The following is an 18,471-nucleotide window of genomic DNA, read 5'->3' as shown; positions in this document are numbered from 1 at the left end:
TAGAAGGAGTGAAAGAACAGTTACATACAACATCACTGAAGGCCCTGCAAAACCGGTTCATCATAGAAACTTTGTTAGCAGAAGACCAAGGAGTTTGCGAACTGATAGGAGAGGAGTGTTGCGCCGTCATTCCCATGCATACGGGGGAGGGGGGAAATCTCACTAAGGCCCTCATGAATCTAAAGGAATTAAGACAGTAACATGTAATACATTCCAATTGGAAAACGGGAACAAATGCTTTATGGAGCTGGTTGATGAATTTGACTTGGCCTAAATTACTGAGAGGGATAGCGATGGCCATAGCAATCATTTTGATAATAGTAGTAGTAACTGCATGCTGTATATTGCCGCTGGTGGGGCAATTAATAAAAAATATGTCAGGGGTAATAACAGGACAGGACAAATAGCTACGGAAGGAGAAGACAGCACTCTGTCACTGTATGAGGTTCCAACCAACGACCAAACACGGGAAGGGGCTTACATCGAGATGATAGAATTACAAACATTGAAGCATAAATCAAGTTTGTATGAGTTGAGCCAAGAGGGACTGGGCTAACTTTGTATTATGTCACTAGATGTACAGGGCAGACGACCCCCATCAGAAGAACGACCAAGACAACCCAAAACCCAGCAGATATCGACTTCATCCATGCCATACCTGACAAGTCAGGAACCCCCACCACCAGAAGTAGAGCCACAGCAGATAGACAGCTCAGTTATGACCATACAAGAAGGTCCAGTGAGTCCACCCCCAGTAGAGGGTAATGCAGAAATAATCCCCCCAGTTCCCATACCACTGTGTAGAATCACCACAGTAGGGGAAGACGCAGGTCAGGTTCCCAGTGACCCCAGATTAGGGCAGTGGCGGATCCACCCCATAGATTTAGACCTAGACAGGATAGTTACGGAGCCAACGCGGCTAACTTGGCAGCAGCAGGTGCAGGAATTGCCACTCCCCGACCTCTGTCCACTAAGCTCACTAAGCCAAGGCCCGTTGTGACCAACCTCTCTCAACCCCCACCCCAGATCCAGCAATTTGGTGTCCCAGGCAGTGCCAGGCCACCAATCCACCCCCTACAGGAGACCAGACCACAGAAGGTGCAGCAAAGGGTCCTGAGGAAAGAGAACTCTCAGGAGTCACATCTGAGGGACCAGAGGGAGACACAGATACAGGCCCAGAAGGAGACACAAACACCAACAAGGATGAAGCCGAGCTGGTTACCGGATCAAGCACCGCGGAAATGGATCATTGGATTGGAAAAATGTCACCGGATCAGTTTAAAAACCTCCAGGGACAAATGACCAAGAGGGTAACAAGACATCTGAATAGTGCAAGACAGAGGGCAAGCTCAAATTCGGTGGAAAGAACGCTATAGGGAAAGAGAGCATCAGAATGAGGAAATGGCGCAAATTCGGTGGAAAGAACCCTATAGGGAAAAAGAGCATCGGAATGAGGAAATGGCGACACTTAAGAACAAGAACAGGATGCTGATACGCCAGAATGATAACTGAGAATGGAGATAAATAGCTGGCAGCAACGTTGGGGTGCATATCAACCCATGCCCCTAATGGATCCATATGAAAACGTGGCAGTACTTCTAAGGAGATGCTTTGGCTGAGGAGAGTGTAATTCTTCTGGCAGAAGGGTGTCATCCAACCACTTGGTCTGTTTCACTTTGGATTATGTTACATCCTGGAGTACCCAGTTTTACTGAGAGACAACAAACATGCAGAACCTACGTCACACACTGGCGGTGGAGATGTGTATAACCAACATATAGTCATATATAGAATATATGCATCAGTCTATTACTTATTGTTTTTATGTCACTAAAACGGACCAGTTTTTATAAGTAATAGGACCTCAGTGCGAAGCTCCTCAGGGTGGATGGTGAATGAGCAGGTAGGTACAGTATGACGACTAGCGATGACTCAGATTGTCACATATATTTAGGTAGAGGCTGGAACGGATAATCATGTCATATTATGAGCATAGTTAACCCAGATGGCTTGCGTTATGTGTGTCATTGACTACGGGGAGTTTCTATTCCCCATACCCTTATCATTTTACTCCCATGCTATGTGTTGCAAATAAGATGAAAGCTTAGCGAGTATTGGAAAGAAGGACAGTCCACCAGGCCACCTAGGATGAGCTTCGCACATGATGACATTCCTGAGTAAGGTCGAAATTAACAATCATTAGTTTTGTATTTTTTATAATTCTACTGTCACACTGAATTAATGCCTAATGTGTTTTTGACTGCTGGTATTCTATCAGTATTTATGTTACTCCGATATTGTTTCTGTTGAATAATTACAGCAGTGTTCACGGTATGAGTTGTGGTGAGATTTTGTAAGTCTCACAGGGGAGACTGAAGTGGAATAACATCACACTGTTGTAATTATGAAGATGAAGAATGAGTATGGATTATATGATTTAAAAATGCCTCTTAATCCCGTTTATACTTTTATCGCTTTGTATGTTATACTACTGAAAAGCCTGATGCAAAACTGTTGACTGTTTAGTATTTCCACTAATATGTAGAAGAAATCAAGCCCAAAGTGTTAATCTGGTTGATTGGGGCTGGGTGTGAGAGAAGGCTATTTGAGCAGGCTCTGTCGTGGACGTTTTTGAGAGAATCAATCGTTTAAGCTGAAGTCGGGTGAAGTATAGAGTTAATGTTTATTTGACGTAGATGTAAACATAATAACGTTACCAGTAGAACATCATCAGCACACAAACATAAGACAGTAACACAAAGACAATTCCATACAGCTCCATCTAGCATTCTACAATGGAACCGGGAGAATCCAGCCCACCAACACTACCCAGCTGATGGCCCTGAATCCCCCCGAACATTCTTCAACAGACCATTTTATAGATACGACAGTTCTCAAAGTCATTGGTCCATCCTACAGACATGAAGCTATACCAAATCTCTTCTGTCATTGGTTAAATCCTTAGAACAATACAGTTTAATCCACATCGTCTTCAGAACAACTGTCTCTTCCCCCCAAGTAACAAGAACTCTCCCAGGTCACCCAGACATCACGTCTCTTAGTTAAGGCTGAAATATGCTTCTGCTTCTCCGTTTACGGATGGGCGGGCGCACGCATACGCACGGATACGGACGGATAGACTGCGTTTATGGTTCTCCGTAGGCTGTGGGTGCTGAAAACAATTCACCGCCAGAAGAGTAGGTGCCGCAACGGTTTTTTGTTCAGACGTCGTTGAGTGTTTATTTACCTAGGTTACCGAAAATAATTTTACAAATATTTTTTTTTTTATATTTTTACAAATTAGCCGTTCCATCAATAAAATACGCACATTTTTAGAAAATACACTGCTCATTTCTCATCACATTTTAATTCAGATTCTGATTTACATGTACCGTTTAGCTGAAATATGAATTGTAAAACTTTACAAGCAATGGCGATCAAAGGATTCTTTTCGTCCTGCTATCACGGCAAACCCGCCCCTACCCCTGACGCAAGCGGTACTTAATACTGACCAATCACAGCCAAGGGGGTCTCCGTAGCTCTCCGTACTACGACGGATAGTTACAAAATTAAGGAGGTGCACGTCAAGCTGTCCGAGGCTCTACGAGGGCTGTGGGAGAGCTTTTAGAGGGCGTTCCACGGAGACGAGGGCGTTCCCATGTGTCTGTTTTTCGAAAAACGCAGAAGCATATATCGGCCTTTAGGTGTTATAAAACTACAGGTGGCATCTCTACCAAATGAGTTGAATCAACATACATTGTATCAAGCTACCCTTTGTCCCTGCGTGTACCCTGGGTTTCCCGTTTTGAGTATAAAACCCCTTTTGTTTGACAATGCCTGCTGACTCCTCTGCATTTGGGTCCAACCCCACCTCACGTCGTGACAAACTTTATACAAAAGCAATAAGTGCTTTTGATGTTTTTCAGTCCTGAGGTCAAGGGTGGAGTGCCATCTCCGGGTCGTGGAGGAAATCCTGAACGAAGCGGAGGAGTTCAAGTATCTCAGGGTCTTGTTCACGAGTGAGGGAAGAATGGAGCGCAAGGTCGACAGGCGGATCGGTGGGTCGTCCGCAGTAGGCCTCTGCATCGGTCCGTCGTGGTGAAGAAAGAGCTGAGTCAAAAGGCAAAGCTCTCTATTTACCAGTCGATCTACGTTCCTACCCTCACCTATGGTCAAGAACTATGGGTAGTGACCGAAAGAACAAGATCGCGAATACAAGCGGCCGAAATGAGCTTTCTCCGCAGGGTGTCCGGGCTCTCCTTTAGAGATAGGGTGAGAAGCTCGGTCATCCGGGAGTGGCTCAGAGTAGAACCGCTGCTCCTCCGCGTCGAGAGGAGCCAGCTGAAGTGGTTCGGGAATCTGATTAGGATGCCTCCTGGACGCCTCCCTGGTGAGGTGTTCCGGGCACGTCCCACTGGGAAGAGGCCCCGGGGAAGACCCAGGACACGCTGGAGGGACTTTGTCTCTCGGCTGGCCTGGGAACGCCTCGGGGTCCCCCAGGAAGAGCTGGTGGAAGTGGCCGGGGAGAGGGAAGTCTGGGCCTCCCTGCTTAGGTCGCTGCCCCCGCGACCCGATCCCCGGACAAGCGGCAGATGATGGATGGATGGATGTTTTTCAGTTCAGTTTTTCTTACTCAGTGAGAAAAAACCAGTCTGTCTTGGGCTTGAGCAAGTGCATCTGGTTGAATGTCTGAGGTAGATAAGCAAAGGACTGACAGGTGACTAGCAAAGACTGACTAGCAAACCATCAGCGGCCCGCGCCCACTCTGCATCAGTCCAGTTCTTGTATTTGTCTGTGTTTAGTCCCGTAGTACCAATTCAAATTGTAATACTTCAACACAGTGACCTGTTCGCCACAAACTAAGTACAAAGCTTTGCCTTTGACTTCAGTAAACAGATACTTAGAAGAAGTCATCAGACCAGGGCAATACATCAGCGAGGATAACAGACTGCGCTGCTCCCGTGTCTCTCAGAATCCAAACAGGAACTGTTAGAAATATTTTTATATGCATTTTATGCAAGCTCAAAGAATACTATTGTGCAACATATTTTAGAGTGCAGAAAGATCACCCAAATAAAGTTAAGCCCACTTTATACTCCGTTTTCAAGGGGAGACGGACACAGGGAACCCCCTCTCCGATGTGGAACTCCTCGGAGAGCTCGTTGTGCACCTCCTTATTTTCCTGACTATCGTCCGAATTTTACGGATACCCCTTGGCCGTGATTGGTCCACTAACGACATAATTTCCGAACAACATCATTTCCGGAATCTCACATCTCCGGACCTCACATTTCATACATTCCCCTCTGCATCTGTCTCCTCTTCTTTCGTTGTTCTCCAATTAATTAAAAGAAAAATTAATTAAAAGCAAGTCCTCTTCCATATCAAGCAGCTCCATCAACATTCGTGTTCTATTCGCCATCGCTCACTGTGTGTGAGGAAAAGGAGGGGTTAAATAAACAATCAACGACTTCCAGCACAAAGACGTCATGGGGCAGGCTTCTCTAAGGTTCAAAAACTTTGCTCTACCTACTGTTCTGGCGGTGAATTGTTTTCAGCACCCACAGCCTTCGGAGTACTATAAATTCAAAGGAGTAAATCGAATCCGTTTGTCTGTCCATATCGGTATCGGAGTAGTATAAAGCTAGCTTTAGACATGCAGACAATTAGTTAAACAGACTGACCGTCACCTTTACTCAGCATGTAAAGATGCTAAGTGAAAATAAGTTAAACAGATGTCAAACTCCATATTGTGTTGGAAGCAGGGTCAAACTCCATATTGTATCTTTCCACTCCAAACTGAAGAAGTAGTTTTCCACTACACTTTCCAAGACACTCACACAGACACACGCGCAAGATCTATCAGCTAGACAGCTGCTATGCAGGGGAGCCAATGACAGAAGAGACAGATGACAGTTGCAAATCATGATTGTGGAAGGATCAATGACTATTGATAAACTGAGTGCCATAAATGGTCTTGTAAGGAAACTAGTTGGCAGACAACTTTGTACCACCATGATGACTACTTGTCTCCTTGCAGCCGGCCGCAAGTAATACACTTCCTTGACTCCAGCTATTCTGTCCACTACTTGAGAAAATATTTCCTGTCAGGAACACACTGCCTGTCATCATCAGACAGAGATACAGAGCCAGAAAAAATGAAGGGCTTGAAACCACTTGTGACAGTGAAGAGGCAGAGACTCAACCAAGCCCACACAGGCTTAGGGGGCTGGACTGGACGAGGGGCTACTGATCTCTGCTGTAACTTCATATAGTCGGCTATAACATGTCCCATTCGATGGCAATAATAGCGCTCCCGCTCTTTGCCTGTGCGAGGTGGGAGGGTAGTGGAACCAAGCTTGAACTGTGGGTTGAATGAGTTAAGTTCATCACACCACAGAAATTAACAAATGTGTTGTTAACTACATATCCAAATTCGAATGAAAAAACCCCCACAGACAAGTATGTTAAATTAGGCTTTTTAAATCGTGAGAAAATCAGCAGTCTTCTCTCCTTGATACTGGGGGGGTCGTGTCGCCTAAAGGATCTGAAGCTCTGCCCCCTCAAAATTATTGAATTTAGCAACAACAGCAACAACTAGCTAAATAAATTGCAGATATCAGAACAGACCTACCTGCAGTCTCTCAGTGTTTTATGTGTTAATTACTTTGTTTTTGCATCGTATCAACACACCAGCACCAACAATTTGTTAAAGGTCCCATGACATGAAATGTTCACGTTAGGTTATTTAACATTAATATGAGTTCCCTTAGCCTGCCTTCGGTCCCCCTGTGGTTAGAAATGTCGATAGGTGTAAACCAAGCTCTGGGTATTCTTCTCAGACTTTGAGAAAATGAAAGCTCAAATGCTCGGTTTCTATTATTAGGGCTGTCACGATAACTACTTTTTCTTGTGCGATATATTGCACCAAAATGTATTGCGATAAACGATATTATTGCACACGTCAATTGTAATTTTCAGTCCATTTTATGCCACTGATTACATAATTACCCCCCCCCCCCAGGCGAGTTTTAACGGCTGTTCGCGCGTCTATGTCGCTTCACTCCATCATCCCTTATTGTTTACAACGTTAACAGGTCTACTTGGTTGGCGTTGCCTTTTCAGCTTGATATATACAAGGTGTGGCGTGAGAGCGTGTGAAATTGTTGAAATGCGTGTCTCACGGCCAATGCGTGAGAGTTGGCAGCCCTGTGTTTGTCAAAAGTTTGCAGCATATTTGTAAATGCTGGTTTTTTAACCATGTTTAATGGCTGCATCTCGTTGGCTTTATAGCGAATTACGCTATCCGTGAGTGTGCGCCATTTCGCGCTGTCACGTTTGTATTTGCACTGTCGGGAAAAGGCATCTGTTACAAAACTGTATGGAATACCCCCTTCCAGCTCCAGTTGTTGTTCACAGGTTGGGATAGTTATGTATTGCTAGTTGAGATGTTAGGTTAGTTGCCTCTTTTCGTTTCCACTGTTTTTAAACAAAGTCGACATACCGGCTCGTTAATTGGCTCTCATCTCATTCGGCTTCAAGACAAAATGTTCCCACACCGGAGCTGAAGATTGCGGCTTTGAAACCAAGTGCATTTTTACTTGTTCTTCTTAACTAGCTGTAGGTGTCACAGAACACTTTATAACACAGTGAGTTCACGCTTTCTCTTCACCTGTCGGTGTCCACTCTGTGTGTGTGGAGATGCTAGTTCCGGCTACGCTTTCGACACAGAAAGCAGATAAGATGACTGAGGCAGCGGGATCAACTAAAATTGTTGTGACATTTGTTCTTACGTAGAAATTAATATAATCGTTATTTTTTATTATAAAAATGATCAGTTGCAATATATCGCGGCACCAAAAAGTATTGCACTCATTTCCATATACCATGCCATAAGTCAATATATTGACTATCGCGACAAGCCTACCTATATTGATGTAATAATAGGGAAGGCTACCTCCCCTTTCTCTGCTTTGCTTGCACAGAGAATTTGGCCCACCAATGAGAAAATTAGCTACGACCGTGCGAGTGCGATATTGTTTTTTTGTGCGATATTTTACATTTACACAAATGTGCACCTTTCAGCTATTTTGTTTTATATTCCTTAGGACATGTATCCTACACATACCAAATGTCAAGTCAATTGGAGTCCTGGTTCATGAATACACATTTGTAGGTTTTCCCAAATTTTCACCGTGCATGGCGGACTGTATGGGTCACCAATGGCTATTTTGTTTTGTCTTTTCCCGTGAAAGAAAAAGGCATGTATACCAAATGTATGACATTTTCTGTTTCTGTTAGCAGAAGCATTAGCTGTGGTCAAACTAGCCAAAGAAGGTCTTCTTAAAATATAAAGTATAAAGCACATGCACAAAGTGAGCAGCAACACCGGAAAGTTAATGATTCTGAATGTGCCGGAAAAACCAGCAAGGATACTGTCTGAACAGTTTGTTTAATTATTAATATACAAAGTGTAACATCAGGTACATGTCAAGTGCAACTTTAAATATGAAGTTGAGGCTGACTCATCATCTCTGCAGTATAGTGAATGCTCATATTGAGAGCTTTTTAAGTTAAACAAACAGTAAGCAAGGTACTAATTGAACTTCCCCACGAACACTTGGTTGAACCTAATAGCAAATATTTGTCTAGGTCAGGGGTTTTCAAACTTTATAATCTGTGTACCCCATTCAAAATAATATAGTCCCCCATGTACTCCTATCTTATATATTATAGAATATATATATATGGTACAATGATGTGATACAAACAACAAAACAATGACTGTTGTTGATGTTCAGCTTTCACATCAGGGGGGTATTCGTCGTAGCTCGCTAAGCAGTTTAGCAAGTGAATTTTCAGGCTAAGATAAAAACGCCCCTCTTTTTGGTTCGTGGAAGCAACTTTCGATACATCACCATAGTAACATATCAATTAGCACTAACATGCTCGAGAGCAGGCTAACGTAAGTGTAGCTGGATAAGCTTGCCACACCCCCGGAAAATAATTGGCAGCTCCCTTTTTGAGAGCCCCAGCTGACCAAGGAGATATAATCTAGTTTGATTAGCTTTCCATACCAATAGAGTTCTTTGCGATCGCCAAGATCCTTTATTTCACATGGATGAGTTCTTGTTTGAGCGATATCGATTCAGCCGACAAGGACTCATTTATTTGTAAGACCTTCTCGGGCCTTACATTGCAAATATCACACGCCGCAGCAAGTTTTATGCTTTATGAGCTTATGCTGCTGTATGTGAATATGTAACGCTATATTTTAAGAAATGTCTTATCTGTTGTGCCTGTGCTTTTTATGTTTCACTGTGGGAGAGTGGGAAACGTCATATCGATTCCTTTTTATGTCTTGACGTGAAGAAATTGACAATAAAGCTAATTGAAACTTTGACTGTGCTTCAGACTCTCTGGATAGCCTTGAGGTTTTTCGCGTCAGGTAGGCTACATTTTTATACAGTATAAGCGATGCAGAAAACATTGGCAAAGCCACAGCATGCATTGCTGTAAGAAAAGTGTACTTGGCGCTTAACCAGCTGATGAATCAATTCATCATATTCCCTGGCCATGTCCCAGTCAATGAAATCAAAGTGGGATTTACACATAGGCCTACATGCATATACACATATATAGGGTGATATCAGGTAAAATGGGCCATCAGGTAAAATGGGCCATTTAAGGTTTCGGGGTCCCAGCCCTGACAAGTAACAGGGGATTTGATTGCTTTATGGTTGCTATGGTGGGCGGGCCAATAATTCAAACAAGACAGCACCAGAAAGCTGCATGGTAAGTAGCCTGTCATACCAAATCTAACTAAACTTAAAAAGGCTCAAGACGCACTTGTTCCGGGGGGGACAACGGCACTTAGGAATGCTTAGCTGGACCTGTTGTTAGTTTCCTTCAGGATCACAATGACTCTTATTGAGTGACTTGTTGCTCTTGTAGGTTAGTTATAACGAAGTTAAGTCTTGTACTTGCTATGAAATTTGTTACTAATGATTGTTCTTCAACAGGTACAGTCCTGCACTTTTTTTGTAGTTCATGCATGTTTTAATTTGTAACTTGTATAACTGCATGCTCTTATGGGTCTTCCCTTTTGGCACTTGTTTAGTTTTTTCACAATGTATGCTTCATGTTTTGGCTGCTTGCAATGTTTGGGACTACCTCGTTGTTATGATCAGTGACCTATGCTCTTTTGTAAAGCTTTCTCTTGGAAGTCTCTTTGGATAAAAGCGTCTGCTAAATGCATAAATGTAAATGTAAACTATTATAAGGATGATAAATCTATAAAAAAAAAGAACATGCACATAAAAAAACTATGCATAATATCTGTTTTGATGGCATCTATCAGAAATAATGTTGTTAGTTTGTTATATGAATATATTGTTTGAAAAAGTGATGTTTTTCTGGGTGGCCCAATTTACCTTAACCCACTGAGGTAAAATGGGCAACATGGTTTCAGCTAAAATGGGCCATCATCTGTGTCACTCACAAACACACATACACATGTGGTGGAGTGTGTGTGAGTGTGTGTGAGGGTGTGTGTGTGTGTGTGTCACACTATGACACCCCCAACAGTAATAATGGTAGTAGATATTTTATGTACAGTGAGTGTGGCGAACGAGAAGGAAGCGAGAGGAGAGGAGAGAGGGAGAAGGAAAGAGAGAGAAAAGAGATTCTCCAAGACAGCAGGGAGGGCCGGATATTACTGGTTTAAGAACCTTCTAAAGCGCAACCCAGAGCTTGGGATGCGCAAGCCAGAGGTCCTGTCTGCAGCACGGGCTGCTAGACTCAACAAAGAGGTGGTTAGCCAGTGGTTTAACCAGTATGAGAGCCTTTTGGCCGAGCTGGGTATTGAGGGCACACCGTCACATATATATGGAACTGTGACGGGTCTGGGCTTCAGGATAATTTTTTAAATTATGGCACATATGAATATGTTTGTTTGATGCAGTTTAAATGTTATGTGGCTGTATAAGCAACTGTGTTTAAAAAAAAAAAAATTATGATAAATTACTATTTCCCTTTGCAGTTTCACTGGCCCATTTTACCTGAACAGCTGGTCCATTTTACCTGAAACTGCTTGTGCAAAAAAATTTGGCACAGCTGATGTTTCAAGAACTGTAGGGCCTAAATAATTATATTTTATTACATAATTTCAAAAAAAAAATGATAAAAAACAGTCATTAGTAATCATAAAAACACATGAAAAAGGCATATATGGTTTTGTATTAGTGTCCCAAACGATTTACCAAAAAGTGGCCCATTTTACCTGATATCACCCTAGTACATGATATAAGCGCTTCAGTAGGCCTACACATATCCTCAGAAGTGTCTATGAATTTGTATCAATTAGATACTCTTTGGCCTTGTTTTTATACTTATTCTGACAGAGTTGACATCATTATTTTCGCTAGCAAGATCTAATTCGATGATTAATTTCTATTAAGCCTACTGCCAGCAGGCACATTTAAAGAAATGTGATCTGATTGATTGGGGTAACAAGGCACCTTTTACCAAAATATGCATTTAGTTTATCGGCAATTTTTGTTGCCAAGCTGCCCGTCTTGCTCTGGTGTTTGACTTAGCCATGATTATATGGTTATTGTCTTCGTAGAGACTCATTATAATAGTTTGCTCAGATGGCGAGAATATCACCGCTCTCTCTTTCGTCTTTTCCGCCATCATACCGTTAGAAAATCACAGTTTTGGTGATTGACCTTTCCTGCCTTTTGAAGTAGGACGTGCTCGTGCATTTCCCTGATAAGTTTAGCCTTACTGAAATTAACCACATGATTTGGATGCGGATCAGCCGTCGACAAACTGATATTTGCGGTTCTCAGTTAGCTCGCTAATGTTAACGGGCTAAACGGACAATTGATTAACTTAGCTTCAACCCTTACGACGAACGGGCCCCTGGCATACAGCGCATAGCGGCTTGTAAACAAAAATATTTAAATTAGTCTGCAAGGCAGACCCTTGGCTTTTAATTGGTATTTTGAAATGAACCAATAATCTGGAATTTTCAAAACAAGTCTTCACGATTGACTGTTGGCAATCGCACAGGAAGAGGGATTAGACCTCCACCAAGTCAGCTTGCCCAATTGTTAGTAACATATTTAAATATGGCTTATGTTAAAAACAAGTCAAATTGAATATGCAAATTAGCCATGTGTGCACTGAACATTGGTAGTCAGCACACAATTGAAACAATCATCAACACATCTGAAGTTTATAAAACAGAGAGATTAAACATGTATTAGATCGGCAAACTCTAGTAAATACAATGCATTGTGCGCCATTACAGATTTGTTCCCACCTACCCCCTGAAGAGAGTTTGTACTCATACCCCAGTTTGAAAACCAATGGTCTGGGTCAGTGGTTCTCAACCCTGGTCCTTAAGCTTTGGCTACCTGCAATGCTTTGGGGCTATCTTGTTGTTATTATCAGTGACCTATGCACTTTGTAAAGCTCTCTCTTGGAAGTCGCTTTGGATAAAAGTGTCTGCTAAATGAATAAATGTAAATGTAAGTACCCCCTGTCTTGCACGTTCTAGATGTTTCCCTGCTCCAACACACCTGATTCAAATGAATGGGTCGTTATCTAGTTATGCAGAAGCCTGCTAACGACCGTTCATTTTAATCAGGTGTGTTGGAGCAGGGAAACATCTAAAACGTGCAGGACAGGGGGTACTTGAGGACCAGGGTTGAGAACCACTGGTCTAGGTTATCTAACATTAGAGTGTGCGGCCATGCAAATTGGCTAATGTGATGTTTCGAATGATAAGCCATGTTTGATGTTGATGAATGATAGGTGAACATTTGCAGGCAGTTAGGGTTATCATGTCATCTTCTGGAGTCATCCTTTAACCTCTCAAAATAATCCCAAACTTTGGATTTCCTGCCTAATTAATTACGGCATGGACCAGCAGTGTGATCATGTTTGTCCGTCACTGACTTTGAATTTGAGTGTTTTTGGGCGACCAATCAAAACTTGGTTGACCAAGACTTTCGTCATCGACTAACATTTTGTAGACTATTAGGGGACAGCCCTAGTTTCACCATCCATTAACTTACAGTTTTCATCTCTATTCTTCCTGTATTTCAAACCATCTCTGGAAGAGGGGATCCCATACTGAATTGTTCCCAAGGTTTCTTAAAGGTCCCATGGCATGCTGTTTTTGGATGCTTTTATATAGGCCTTAGTAGTCCCCTTATACTGTATCTGAAGTCTCTTTCCCGAAATTTAGCCTTGGTGCTGAATTACAGCCACTACGAGCAGTCCCAAAATAAGCTTTCTCAGGACATGCCATTTCTGTGTCTGTAGATTTAAATGCTACGAGGAGGAGAGAGGCGGGAATAACTGCCATGCTTCGGTCGTTTGCAAGCCATGATGTCTCTCGAGGAAAAAACAATATCACGCTCACACGGTTGTAGTTAAAATTCTCTGTGCGGGCAAAGCAAAGAAGGGGCAGGTAACCTTTCCCCTTATGATGACATAAGGGGAAGATTTTCAGATAGGAACATTTGAGCTTTCATTTTCTCGAAGGCAGAGAAGAATACCCAGGGCTTTGTTTATACTTATCTTAATTTCTAGCCACTGGGGGACCAAAGGCAGGCTAGAGGAACTCATATTAATGTTAAACAACCTTATTAAGTGAAATATTCATGCCATGGGACCTTTAAAAACATTTATCTGTTTTCCTGGGAGTTTTTCTTGTCTTCCTTGAGAGTTTCAGGTTGGTTAAGGTGCAGTTCTATGGGGATCAGTAAATCCCTCTCTAACATTGCTCGAAAGGAGTGCTTGCTAAATAGATAAAAAATATATAATATTTGAATTCCAGGTCATTTGAATTCTTATTTCACTGATTCTTTTCTTATAACTTTTTGTCCAAAGTTTAATAGTTGCACTTAATGTAGCTTACCTAGAGTGACCACCATAACGGGGATGTTGAGTCGCTGTCGGGTGGTTTGGGAGAGCCGGAGGAAGCCATACTCCAGAGAGTACTCCACTATGTACTCCTCCTGAGGCCATACTAAAGAAATAAATACACAGATGTTTAATCAAAATACTCACCTTAAACACAAACATTCTACCCTCTTAACACTAGAAGCGTAGAGCAGGGGTCATTTGACCCCAATTGTGTATTTGCACTCAATCAAATTCTAATAAACTGCTTTCTAGACTTTTTACTAAATGTGTTTCATCATCCAGTATTTTTACATTTTCAAAATCATAAAAGTTCATTTAAGGCAAATTTACTCATGTTTTGGTTTAATTGCAGATTAAGATTAAAACAGATGTTGCAAGGGTTCCATTGCAGTTCGTCATTCAGACAAAGGTTGTATAGCCTAAACAATATTTGTTTGTCCAGAAATGTCTAGTTTATATATAGCCTATAATTACGTGCAAAATGATGACAAAAACATTTCTGAATTCTATGAAGTGCATTAGCTTTACATGGCGTTTGTTTGTTGACTGGTAAGCGCAATGTTTATGTCATGACATGGCGGGAACAATCATTTTAATAAAATGTTTTGTAAAGCGGACAAACTAATAAATGAAATTTGCATATATTCACATATGGTCGCAACAAATATCAATATGTTCGACAAAATAGTTTGACAATTTTGCTCATGGTAGGCGAAACCGTTTATGAATATAAGTAGGCCTAATAAAAGGAGATGACGGTATGGGAGGAGGGTGTTATGATCACTGTTCACACTAGTTTAACCAATTGTTTTTGAAAGTTTATAATTTACAATAATTAGAGACATGGACAGATTACAGGGCTCCTTGACTTCTCGGTGCAGCTGGCCACAATTGTCTCCACTTTCTTTGCACACAACTCTTTCCTTCAGAATCCAAGTCCCCCTTTTTTATACCCTGCCTAACATAATAACAGGCCACTCAATACAATTGCTTAAAATAGCTTTTCTGAAACATCTAGTAGTATAAATGAGTAGATGAGTATTTTACAGCTTCTTACATCTGGCTGCCATGAATGCCCATATTCTGTACAAAGAGTGCGTGAACATAAGAGCAAGCTAAATAAAATGTATTCTTGAGGTGTAAGTATCAAAATGGAATACTGGGAATGTTGGAACTGGATTAGAGTAGACAGCCTTGAAAGGAACTGTTGAGCCCTAATCTTTTGATTAGTGGTGGACATAGATTGATTTTTTAAAATCTAGATTAATCTCACTTTTATCTTGGTGTTAATCTAGATTAAAATGGCTCATTTGAATTCCGCCAAAAGCATTCAGAATGTGTGTGCTACCCAAATAATGACTAATTAAAAGTAAGTCTCAAAGTAAGTCTTTGAGAACGGGTTTCTCAAGCCAGGTGGCGCATTAGACCTGGAGCCGAGTGCACCATCTGGGCGTACGCCTGGGCGTACGCTACGTCCGACGTAGAACTGAAAGTTACGACTAACTAAGTTACGATTTGTGCACCAGTTGGATTTAAGCCCTTTATGTGCTGCACCTGGGTGTACATTTTACGCCTAGTGGGGAGCCATTGGGAAAGTTCTTAAAAATAAATTTTCCCTGAAGCAAAACCGGCGGCTAACTAGCTGCATCCATGTTAGCACGTCATGTTTGATGTGATAATTTAATATACAAGGCATACAAACAGGTTCGAAGACTTGTTCTCGTCCCTACAGTGCAATTCGGCAAGGTATACATCCGCGCTAAAATATCAAGGTGAAAGTCATCATAGCTAGTATAGACCCAGCTCCCAACCAAAATTTTTGAATAGATTAACGGCGATATTTTTTTTATCGCGTGATAATAGTCTCACGTTAACGCAGCATGTTACGCCGATAACGGCCCACCACTACTTTTGATACACTACATGCTCGATCATAAGAAGGGGGGATGGGATGCCGTACCTTTCAAACAGCCTGAAAGATGCCTTCACGTTTACCAGCAAAAAAATGGAAGAAATCCTGTGCACAATGCAATGCCAGACAGTAAAGGGAACAAAACATTCTAAATGATCTGTCCGGCTAGTTGTAGGAGAGGCCACCTACTAAGGGTGGAACGGCACATGTATTCGCATTGAACCGAAATGGTACGGGCGTCACGGTTCGGTGCATGAAATTACACGGAGAATACACGGTATAAAAACAAATAAAACTTGCGTGCAAATTAATTAATGTAATGCGGAACTACTGTTAAATACTCGTGTTGTTTAGGGACACCTAATCTGTTGCCCCGCTTTAGTTCTGAAGCTCTGATTGGCGCCGCCGTGAGTCAGAGATAGCTAGCAGCACTAAGGACGAGTATGGCAAGTGGTGGCAACCCATGAGAGATAGATCTTTAAGATCGCAAGTTTGGCAAAACTTTGGTTTCCCATTCAGGCGAGAGAGTGGTGGATAAGACAGGCACTGTGTGTCGGCATTGTTCAGCAGTTGTGGGGTATGTGAGTGGAAATACATCGAACATGCTAACGCATATAACGCATCTGGAAAGTGCTTAATGACAAAAGATATCCAACGCCATCACCCAGGTGTGCCAAACACTGGAACGAGACAAAAACTGCTGAGCACACCGGCGACCCACAAGGCAGGCAAACAGCTAGACCTCGTCCTAACACGTAACTGTATCACTGACTTAACCTCTGTCACCCCACTGCACATTTCTCAACACTACTTTATCCAATTCTCTGTCTCTCTTCCTCCAACTCCTCCTACCTCCCCTCCCTTCGTAACTTTCCGGCGCAACCTCCGCTCCCTATCCCCCTCCCATTTCTCCTCTATTGTAACATCCTCCCTCCCTCCCATTGACGAGTTCTCGTCCCACCCCACTAACACTGTCACCAACACCCTGTTAACCACTTTAACTGCATCACTTGACTCTCTCTGTCCCCTGTCAAGCAGGCCTGCGCGATCTTCTCCCTCCTGCCCATGGCTTACGGATGTTATTCGTGAAGAATGGTCCACCCTTCGAGCAGCTGAGAGGAGATGGCGCAAGTCCAAAGACGGTCTGGACCTTGATAAGTATCACTCCCTCCTTAATTCCTTCTCTTCTCACATAACTGGTGCTAAAACCCTCTACTTTCTTAACAAAATTAACTCTGCTTCAAACCCCCACAAACTTTTCTCTACCTTCTCCGCCCTTCTTAACCCACCCCCCCCCCCCCCACACTCTGACAGCAGACGACTTCTCCTCCTTCTTTAAGGAAAAGGTCTCCGACATTAGCAGTCGGTTCCCTAAACCCACCTTTCCTACCCCCTCACCCTCCATGACTGACCCAACTAAATGTCTGAACTCTTTCTCTCCACTGTCCGAGTCAGAGCTCTCTGACCTTATTCTCTCTCATCGCCCCACCTCCTGCCCCCTTGATCCTGTCCCCTCCCCTCTCTTTCAAACCGTATCCCCCTCCATCATAACTTTTCTGCTCCATGTCCTAAACTCCTCTCTTACCTCTGGCACCTTCCCCTCTGCCTTCAAACAGGCCACAGTTACCCCTCTACTCAAAAAACCCTCCCTTAACCCTGCCGTCCTCCAGAACTACAGACCAGTATCACTGTTACCCTTCTTTTCTAAAACAATTGAACGTGCTGTATCTAACCAACTGTCTAACTTTCTCTCTCAGAATAACCTGCTTGACCCCAACCAATCGGGCTTCAAGACCGGCCACTCCACAGAGACTGGCCTCCTTTCAGTCACCACTGCCCTCCAGTCTGCCAGAGCGGCTTCAAGGTCATCCGTCATCATTCTGCTGGACCTTTCTGCAGCGTTTGATAGGGTTAACCACCGGATCCTGCTCTACAGACTTTCTGAGATGGGCATCACTGGCACTGCACTCCAGTGGATCTCATCCTACCTATTGGGAAGATCCTACCAAGTCTCCTGGGGAGGCAAACTGTCAGACCCTCGCCAGCTCTCCACTGGTGTCCCACAGGGCTCCGTCCATGGAACCCTCCTCTTCTCCCTGTACACCACCTCACTTGGACCAATCATCACCTCCCATGGCTTCTCCTACCACTGCTACGCTGACGACACGCAGCTGTACCTTTCGTTCCCCCCGACCGATCCGGGGATCTCAGCTAGGATTGAGGCCTGCCTCGCAGACATCTCCGCCTGTATGACCGAGCACCACCTCCAGCTGAACCTCGCCAAAACAGAACTTCTCATCATCCCGGCCAAACCCTCCATCTCCCACGACCTCTCAATCACCCTGGGATCCGCGACGGTGACCCCTTCATCCTCTGCCAGGAACCTTGGGGTTACCATGGATGATGAGCTCTCCCTCACGGCCCACATTGCTGCTGTCTCCCGGTCGTGTAGATTCACCATCTACAACATCCGCAAGATCAGGAGATACCTGTCTGAGCACTCCACCCAGCTGCTTGTCCAAGCACTTGTCCTCTCCAAGTTGAACTACTGCAACTCGCTGCTCGCCGGTCTTCCAGCATGCGCAACCCGCCCTCTTCAGAGGATTCAGAAGGCAGTG

General features: G+C 43.3%; 1 protein-coding gene across 5 annotated transcripts in view; it reads right to left on the bottom strand.

The window, feature by feature from the left end:
• The window catches only part of tmem259 (transmembrane protein 259), an 87,109-nt gene that overhangs the window by 22,119 nt on the left and 46,519 nt on the right, over window positions 1–18,471 (bottom strand). For all 5 annotated transcript variants that reach the window (XM_047037211.1, XM_047037212.1, XM_047037207.1 and 2 more), the window contains one exon: window positions 13,934–14,044. In XM_047037211.1, the coding sequence (XP_046893167.1) occupies window positions 13,934–14,044 (111 nt within the window). The remainder of the gene's footprint in view (window positions 1–13,933; window positions 14,045–18,471) is intronic.

The sequence above is a fragment of the Hypomesus transpacificus genome, chromosome 16 (assembly GCF_021917145.1).
Source record: "Hypomesus transpacificus isolate Combined female chromosome 16, fHypTra1, whole genome shotgun sequence".
In the NCBI taxonomy this organism is placed as follows: domain Eukaryota; kingdom Metazoa; phylum Chordata; class Actinopteri; order Osmeriformes; family Osmeridae; genus Hypomesus; species Hypomesus transpacificus.
This window is presented reverse-complemented; position numbering and strand designations above follow the sequence as displayed.